This window comes from Hypomesus nipponensis, chromosome 4 (genome assembly GCF_054491055.1).
Source record: "Hypomesus nipponensis isolate SF chromosome 4, ASM5449105v1, whole genome shotgun sequence".
Classification (NCBI taxonomy): domain Eukaryota; kingdom Metazoa; phylum Chordata; class Actinopteri; order Osmeriformes; family Osmeridae; genus Hypomesus; species Hypomesus nipponensis.
The window spans coordinates 14,637,501-14,646,981 of NC_140364.1; the positions used below are offsets into that span (position 1 = coordinate 14,637,501).

The 9,481-nt window shown below is 50.1% G+C and overlaps 1 protein-coding gene across 1 annotated transcript in view; it reads left to right on the forward strand.

The window, feature by feature from the left end:
* rbms3 (RNA binding motif, single stranded interacting protein) overlaps window positions 1–8,397 on the forward strand; it is a 133,947-nt gene extending 125,550 nt beyond the window's left edge. The window contains exons 11-14 of the mRNA XM_084696892.1: window positions 1–67; window positions 6,191–6,280; window positions 7,715–7,839; window positions 8,212–8,397. The exon at window positions 1–67 is cut by the window's left edge and continues 44 nt beyond it. Coding sequence (XP_084553018.1) covers window positions 1–67; window positions 6,191–6,280; window positions 7,715–7,839; window positions 8,212–8,215 — 286 coding nt within the window. The 3' untranslated portion in view covers window positions 8,216–8,397. The remainder of the gene's footprint in view (window positions 68–6,190; window positions 6,281–7,714; window positions 7,840–8,211) is intronic.
* Window positions 8,398–9,481: the final 1,084 nt, after the last annotated feature.

Below are 9,481 nucleotides of genomic sequence, written 5' to 3' on the forward strand. Positions count from 1 at the left end.
GCCTGGCAGCATGATGACTCCACTCACCCAGCAGATCAACCATCTGTCCCTGGGGACCACAGGAAGCGTGAGTACACACACACATACACACACACACACTGTACACACACACACACTGTACACACACATACGGTAGACACACACGCATGCATAGATCTAGTCACACTTACTTACAGTATGCACACACAGTACTGCTCCATTCCAAGGCATTTTGACACCAGTCAGGAAGCTGGAGGCCCCATTCCCATCATTCAGGAAGGTAGAGGGTGTGTGTAAGTGTGTGTTTGTGTGTACAGTATGCATGTGTGTGTGTGTGATTGAGGCAAGGCTGTACCTTAAAGGTCCTGGTGTGTTTCCAGGTGAGCTGACAGCTGCTGTGCTCCCTGCGGTGTCTGGGCGGGAGAGCAGGGGGGGCAGGGCGGGGTGGGGGGGCTCAGCCCCCCTGATCCCCCCCCCCAGCTGAGCTAACACACAGGATTACTGTCTCTTCTGTCCCCAGGGGGTTCAACATGTGAGGAAGGGCATTATGGGAGAAACAGGGTTTGGTATCGCTCTCTCTCTCCTTCTCAGTCTCCCTCTTCTCTTTCTGCTCTGTCTGGGTGATATACTTCCTGTAGTGTAGTTATACTGAAGGTTGGAACACTGGGAGGAGTGTAGCTTAGTGGTTAGAGCGTAAGAGGTTCCAGGTTCAAATCCCCGCTGTGTTCCCATAGCTGCGCCCCCGTACACGTTGTTGTGGTGCGACAGGAAGATGTGGAGCTGCTGGTCGCAGGTCGCAGCTCCAACAGTTCAATGAAAATACTGGAAATATGGTGGAATAACTGCAATCTGAGATCTGTCAGAGTCTTCACGAACAGGTGGCTGAACAGTGAGGGAATCGGGCTGGTAGTCTGAAGGTCGCCAGTTCGATTCCCGGCCGAGGCAAATGACGTTGTGTCCTTGGGCAAGGCACCCTACTTTCACCCTACTTTCCTCCGGGGGAATGTCCCTGTACTTACTGTAAGTCGCTCTGGATAAGATCGTCTGCTAAATGACTACATGTAAATGTTGTAATTGGTCCTTGTGTCTGCGTAATCCGACTCCTGTTTGCGGAGTGTTCCATGTCACCTTGGCTGTGATGTCAGAGTGTTCCATGTCACCTTGGCTGTGATGTCAGAGTGTTCCATGTCACCTTGGCTGTGATGTCAGAGTGTTCCATGTCACCTTGGCTGTGATGTCAGAGTGTTCCATGTCACCTTGGCTGTGATGTCAGAGTGTTCCATGTCACCTTGGCTGTGATGTCAGAGTGTTCCATGTCACCTTGGCTGTGATGTCAGAGTGTTCCATGTCACCTTGGCTGTGATGTCAGAGTGTTCCATGTCACCTTGGCTGTGATGTCAGAGTGTTCCATGTCACCTTGGCTGTGATGTCATAGTGTTCCATGTCACCTTGGCTGTGATGTCAGAGTGTTCCATGTCACCTTGGCTGTGATGTCAGAGTGTTCCATGTCACCTTGGCTGTGATGTCAGAGTGTTCCATGTCACCTTGGCTGTGATGTCAGAGTGTTCCATGTCACCTTGGCTGTGATGTCAGAGTGTTCCATGTCACCTTGGCAGCTAAGCAGCAGCGGTGTGTGTTTTGCGGTGTTTTCCTCCAGCGTAGGAATGTAGATCTGTGAGGACAGCTCTCTGCTAACGAGCGACAGACCGAGGCCTTGTGAAGGTCGACACCACACACACTCTCTGAGCCCCGGAGGGAAATCTGCCGTAACGGAGACAGCCCGCTCCGTTAGTCACTCACCTGTTGGTTGTTTGTCTCTTGATCGCCCGTCACGACACTCAGGAAACATGGAGAGTCTGGGCTGACAGGACCGGGGTTTGCAACAGCCCACACTGACATACACATGCTAGCACACACACACACACATTCTTGCATGCATACACACACACATTAAGACATATGCTTGTACCCACAGACGTGCTTTCACACAAATACACATACTCACACCTACACACATTTTTGCACACACACACACGCATGCTCACACACGCAAACATACTCTTATACATGAATTTATTCATTTAGCAGACGCTTTTATCCAAAGCAACTTCCAAGAGAGAGCTTTACAAAAGTGCATAGGTCACTGATCATAACAATGAGATAGCCCCAAACATTGGGGGTAGCCAAAACATGAATCATACATTGTGAAAAAACAAATAAGTGCCAAAGGGAAGAACCATAAGAACATGTAGTTAAACAAGTTACAATTAAACAACATGAACCTCAAAAAGTTCAAGAGTGTAGAAAAACAACAGAAACATATTTCACATCTTATATTTCATATCAGTGTCCCCTCCTCCATCCATCATCCCCGAGGTCACATGACATGACAAGACATGACCTTCTGGTCCTCGCCCCCGGTCTCCATGGTGACGGCGGGTGACTGACGGGTCGTCTGTCACAGTGAGACGGATTAGGGCCGGTGGAGACGGGCTCCTGTGATCCTGCCTGCCGTCACGCTGGCCCTTCAGTCGTCATGGCGCAGGAAGAGGATGACTGCTGTTCTGCACAGTGGGGGAGTCAGAGAGACTGATGGAGAGAGAGAACTAGGAGAGAGAGAGAGAGAGAGAGAGAGAGAGAGAGAGAGAGAGAGAGAGAGAGACAGAGAGAGAGAGAGACTGAGAGAGAGGGAGAGGGAGAGAGAGAGAGAGAGAGACAGAGAGAGAGAGAGAGAGAGAGAGAGAGACAGAGAGAGAGAGAGACAGAGAGAGAGAGAGAAGTGGGAGAAGGCGATTGAGATCTTTGTGGAGTCCACCCTCGTTAAGAACCCGTTCTGAGAATTCACCCTCATCAGAATAACTGACCATCTGCTCCAAGCTCTTTGTGTGTGTGTGAGAGAGAGAGGGTGAGTGTGTGTGTGAGTGTGTGTGTGTGTGAGTGTGTGTATAAGAGAATGTCATGTGTTTGGTCATGCTTCCCAGCCTGCATATGAAATACAGCCATTAAAACACAAATTAGAGGAGCTTTATCTGGTCCAAACATGGCCCGAATGCCCCAAACACTTGTTACAAGCAAAACCATCTTTGTCACCCTGGTAACACATTCCGCCTTACAGGCCAGGCTGTCACTTATCACTATGGTCCGATCCGGTCCGATCCGGTCTGGTCCGGTCTGGTCTGGGTCACCACAGTAAAACAGCGAGTGGTCAAAAGAGCAGAGCATGACCTCATTAAAGCTCCTTCAGCTCTCACAAGGCTGAGGCTATCCTGACCGCAGCACCCTGGATGTGATAGGGCCCATCACCGCGCTCCTCCAAGCCTCGCGCCAGGACAGACAAGGAGAAAGATCCGGAGGAATTGGTATGCAGAGATGCGGTCCTGCCACAGCAGAGAAGGTCACAGCACCAATCTGATCCAGCCCTCCTAACTGGGAGGGAGAGAGAGAATTACAGTCAAGGCAGAGAGAGAGAGAGAGGGGGAGAGAGAGAGAGAATTACAGTCAAGGCAGAGAGAGAGAGGGAGAGAGAGAGAGAATTACAGTCAAGGCAGAGAGAGAGAGAGAGAGGGGGGAGAGAGAGAGAGAATTACAGTCAAGGCAGAGAGAGAGAGAGGAGGGAGACAGAGAGAGAATTACAGTCAAGGCAGAGAAAGGGGAGAGGGGGGGAGAGAGAGAGGGGGAGGGGAGAGAGAGAATTTTATAGTGAGGATGTCAGACGTGCCACCTCGCTCCTTAAGTGTGACAAGCCACCTTCAAAAAACACACAAACACTCTCACACACACTCTCTCTCTCACACACTCTCACACACACTCTCAGGGGTGTCAGTAGTCCAACGTGGAGGTAAGAGGGGGAGGGGGCGTAGTTAATCACCCGTGTCCCTGGCCTTTAGCTCGTCTCATTAGCGCCGCTCTCCTCTCCCGGAGCCTGTGTGTGTGTGTGTGTGTGAGAGAGAGAGACACTGTGTGTGTGTGTGTGTGTGTGTGTGTGTGTGTGTGTGTGTGTGTGTGTGAGAGAGACTGTGTGTGTGTGTGTGTTAGAGACTGTGTGTGTGTGTGTGTTAGAGACTGTGTGTGTGAGAGAGACACTGTGTGTGTGTGTGTGTGTGTGTGTCCTCTCCCGTTCCCCTTCTATTATCTCGTCTGCTGGTAATGACACTCCGCCGTCACCGTAGCGTAGCGGGCGTGCAGCCAAGAGGCCCTCACTGGCACCGCCGATACCGTTACCGAGCGGGCCTGCTGTCACACTGTCAGGATCAACCAGGAAGAAGGAGGGGGAGAAAGAAGAGGGAGTAGTCCTCTCTTCCTTCAGATGGAAAGGTCTCGAGGGGAGGGGAGGAAGGAGGGGGGAGGAGGGGGAGGGAGGGAGGGAGGCGGGAAGGGGAGTTGGGGAGGAGGGGAGGGGGAGGGGGGAGGAGGAGGGAGAGGAGAGGTTTCCTGCTGTTGTTTTATCCTACATCACTTCCTTTTTTCTCTGGCGTTGGTCTTATCGCTCCAAGACCCTCCCTCCCTTTCTCTTTTTCTCTTCTCTCTCACACACACACACCCCACATGCACACACACACACACCCCACATGCACACACACACACACCCCACATGCACACACACACACACCCCACATGCACACACACACACCCCACATGCACACACACACACACCAGGGAGAATGTAGATTGATCTCACGCATATGTAGACATTTTATGCAAAACAATGTGCTAATTAAAAAGCTGACTGACTTGCAAATTGAAGCGAACACACACCAAACACAAACGTGCTGCACGCGCAGAGTGCAGTCTCCACGCTCATGCATATTGTATGTGAAGCCCTGTAGCTGTGGTGTAAGCAGCCCTGTAGCTGTGGTGTAAGCAGCCCTGTAGCTGTGGTGTAAGCACCCTGTAGCTGTGGTGTAAGCAGCCCTGTAGCTGTGGTGTAAGCACCCTGTAGCTGTGGTGTAAGCACCCTGTAGCTGTGGTGTAAGCAGCCCTGTAGCTGTGGTGTAAGCAGCCCTGTAGCTGTGGTGTAAGCAGCCCTGTAGCTGTGGTGTAAGCAGCCCTGTAGCTGTGGTGTAAGCAGCCCTGTAGCTGTGGTGTAAGCACCCTGTAGCTGTGGTGTAAGCACCCTGTAGCTGTGGTGTAAGCAGCCCTGTAGCTGTGGTGTAAGCAGCCCTGTAGCTGTGGTGTAAGCAGCCCTGTAGCTGTGGTGTAAGCACCCTGTAGCTGTGGTGTAAGCAGCCCTGTAGGTAGCTGTGGTGTAAGCAGCCCTGTAGCTGTGGTGTAAGCACCCTGTAGCTGTGGTGTAAGCAGCCCTGTAGCTGTGGTGTAAGCACCCTGTAGCTGTGGTGTAAGCACCCTGTAGCTGTGGTGTAAGCACCCTGTAGCTGTGGTGTAAGCAGACCTGTAGCTGTGGTGTAAGCACCCTGTAGCTGTGGTGTAAGCAGCCCTGTAGCTGTGGTGTACAGTGGAGCGAAGCCTCTGTTTGTAAAGGTGCAGCTGGAGGACAGATCCAGACCTGGAACCAGAACACAACCAGAACCAGAACACAACCAGAACTAGAACACAACCAGAACCAGAACACAACCAGAACTAGAACACAACCAGAACTAGAACACAACCAGAACCAGAACACAACCAGAACTAGAACACAACCAGAACCAGAACACAACCAGAACTAGAACACAACCAGAACCAGAACACAACCAGAACCAGAACACAACCAGAACTAGAACACAACCAGAACCAGAACACAACCAGAACTAGAACACAACCAGAACTAGAACACAACCAGAACCAGAACAAAACCAGAACTAGAACAGAACTAAATCAGAACCAGAAATGTTAGTCTGATCCTTCTCTCTCTCTCTCTCTCTCGCTCTCTCTCTCTCTCTCTCTCTCTCTCTCTCTCTCTGTCTCTCTCTCTCCCCCTCTCTCTCTCTCTCTCTCTCTCTCTCTCTCTCTCTCTCTGTCTCTCTCTCTCTGTCTCACTCTCTCTCTGTCTCACTCTCTCCCTTTCTCTCTCTCCCTTTCTCTCTCTCTATCTCTCTCTCCGTCTCTCTCTCTCTCTCCCTGGTTGTGTTATCTCTGTTGTCCACGCTGCTGTGGATGAATGTATGCTCGCAGCGCCCCCATCAGGGCACAGAGGAAACAGCAGCCACAGGCCCTGCTCTCTGGAGTACCCATGTAGCTCTAATGTGTGTGTGTGTGTGTGTGTTTGTTTCAGTACATGACTGCTGCTGCTGCTGGTGCACCTATGCAAGGGACCTATATCCCCCAGTACACTCCTGTGCCTCCAACCGCCGTCCCTGTCGAAGTAAGTCACACACACACGCGTACACACACACGCACACACCCAGATAACCCTCACATGTGTGGAATAGCAGAGCAGACTGGGCGACAGAGAAGAGAATGAGATGAGGAAGGAGAGAAACAGAAAGGGTAGGAAGAGAGAGAAGTGCAGGGGGAGAGAGAGGGAGAGGAGATAGGGAGAGGAGAGGGAGAGGAGATAGGGAGCAGAGAGAGAGAGGGAGAGGGAGAGGAGAGGAGAGAGGGAGAGGAGAGAGAGAGGAGAGGAGAGAGAGAGGAGAGAGAGACGAGAGAGAGAAGAGAGGGAGAGGAGAGAGAGAGGAGAGAGGGAGAGGAGAGAGAGGAGAGAGAGGGAGAGGAGAGAGAGAGGAGAGAGAGGAGAGAGAGAGGAGAGAGGGAGAGGAGAGAGAGGGAGAGAGAGGAGAGAGAGAGGAGAGAGGGAGAGGAGAGAGAGAGGAGAGGAGAGAGAGGAGAGAGAGAGAGGAGAGAGAGAGAGAGAGAGAGAGAGAGAGGAGAGAGGGAGGAGAGAGAGAGGAGAGGGAGAGGAGAGAGAGAGAGAGAGAGAGAGAGAGAGAGAGAGAGAGTGAGAGAGAGAGAGAGAGTGAGAGAGAGAGGAGGGAGGGAGAGGGTCAGTGGGTCCAGTGAGCAGGCTGGGGGAGGGGAGGGAGGAGTGATGGGCTGGAAGGCGTGTGTCTGATGCTGGCTGTTCAGATGGAGTATCACTCCTGTATCAGATGACAGCCGCCCAAGTGAGACGCACTGCCTTCCAAGCTGCCTCTCAGTCAGCAGAGCACCCTCTGTGTCTGACACACACACACACACGCTTATACATCCCACACACGTACACACACACACTGGTCTTGAACTCTCTCAGACACACACACACTGGTCCTACACTCTCTCTCTCACACACACACCCTGGTCCTACACTCTCTCTCTCACACACACACCCTGGTCCTACACTCTCTCTCTCAGACACACACACACTGGTCCTACACTCTCTCTCTCACACACACACTGGTCCTACACTCTCTCTCTCACACACACACCTCCACAGGGCCACATTGTGAACACATGACTCCACCAGCCGGAGGACGCTGGTTATCCTGGGCTCTGCTGACAGCTTCCTGACAGCCTCATCCGTCTCCCCCGGAACAGGCACAAAATAGATCTAGCCGGGCCCCCCTAACCCCCCAGTCCCCCTTCATAAAGACACTACCAGGCAGATAGCTACCCCCCCCCCCCTTTGTAAGAAACTATCAGGCAGATAGCTTAAAGAAAATGGGGACTTACACTAAATTTGTCGTTGTTGAATGCAGTAACACCCCCTCCATCCCCTCTCTCCCTCCCTCACTTCCTCTCCCCCCTCCCCCTCTCTCCCCTCTCTCCCTCCCTCCCTCCCTCTCTCCCCTCCCCTCCCTCCCTCCCTCCCCTCCCACAGGGAGTGGTGACGGACCCGTCCACCCAGTCTGTTGCCCCCTCGTCGCAGGATGTGTCCGGCCAGCAGCAACAGATGCAGGTGGAGAGTGTGGGCGACCATGTTCCCACTTACTCCTACCAGTCCAAGTTAGTACCTGTCCCCTTGTTTTTGAACTGGATGGTAACACCAAACCAAATCAGAAAATTAGTTTTTCGATTTTTGTGATGTACAACATTTCGTGGCCCAATTTTAAGCTGTAATGTTGAAGGAAACAGTGTTGAGTGTCTATCTCTCCGGAGACTGCTTAGATAATGTCTTTCCGCGGGGAGAGTTGACCTCAGTTACAGTGTCGTTATCTACAACTCATCTTTATTAGGGATGAGAACATCCTGCGTTGTTTTCATGCTTAATGACCACGGTGTCTCAGCGCGTACTGGTCGCTGCATGCTTATTATCACGGCAGGCCTTTGATGCTTCTTTCATCCTGTTCTCTGTGTTTCTGTTCCCTTCGTCATTAGATAGCGGCGTGCGGGGAGAATCTTCCTGTGACAGTGTTGCCTTGAGAGAGGTGGCTGCACTGAGAATGTGGAGAGAGAGAAGAAAAGAGAAGAGAGTGAGATTGCTTCCAGATTGCCCAGGCACCAAAAAAGAGACTCTTTTTTCATTTCCTACCTGGCCTGAGAGAAAACGAATGAGGGAGGATGGGAAGGGGGGGGGGGTGGGAGGGGGGGGGGGGGGGGTGGGAGGGGGGGAGAGAGGGAGGGAGTGTTGGCTGGGCGCAGTGCAAAGAAGTGAAAATGTTGTTTCGTCTGGTAAACTGCCTGGTGGGGACGGCTGAGGCTTGAATTGTTTCTCCAGAAATTTCTCAAAAGAAAAAAATATATAAGTACAAAAAAAAAAAAAATGTAAAAAGAAAACAAAACTAAAAAAAAAAAAAACATGTTGAATGAGCAGGTAGACAGTGTTTATTTTGTAATTAGAACGGGAGTCAAGTTTGAGATACGCAGAGATTTGTCTTCCTCAGATATTAAGCTACCATTTCTTTTCACCTTTTTATGTTCTCGTGTTGAAAATTTTAGTTTTCTAGATATATTCAAAAAACAAACAAGTGTTTTTCTTTTCTTGAATCTTCATGGCCTTAATTTCAGCGTCAGATACTTTTTACAAAAAGTTGAATCTGTCGTCTCGTTGATATAAAGCTGACTAACCAGTATCCTGGACCACCTCTATGGTCCAAGACATTGTAAGAGTCGAGCTTCAGAGAGATAAGGAACTATCACATAAGCTGTACAGGTTTAATAGAGAAGAGCTTGTTCTTTCTTTTCTTCGTTAGAAGAAAACTTTGATAATAATTATGTCAGAGGTAACTGAGTGTAAGAAGAAAACTAGTTGTTTGGCAGTAAAGAGTCTTGAGGGGGGGAAAAGATGAAGCTTTGAAGAGATTTTTTCATAACGAGAAAAAAATACGTATTGCATTGTAGAAGATGCAGTCTGTTGCAAATGCTGAATTTGTTTTTTTTTATTATCATAATTATTATTTTACATGGCGAAATTGCTGTTGATGACATTAGTGCTTTTTATCTGCAACATTTTACCTTTTTTATGAGCTTTAATGATGTTTTTAGCCCGCTTTGCTTGTCACACTGCAAAAAAAAAAAGAAAGGAAAAAAATAATAAAATGAGCAAAAAAAAAACTAAGATGGAAAAAAACATAATCTCGCAGTGAATATTAGATACAGTAGAAGCTCACGGTTTAAACCAATCAGCGCAAAAGCAATAGAAGAAATT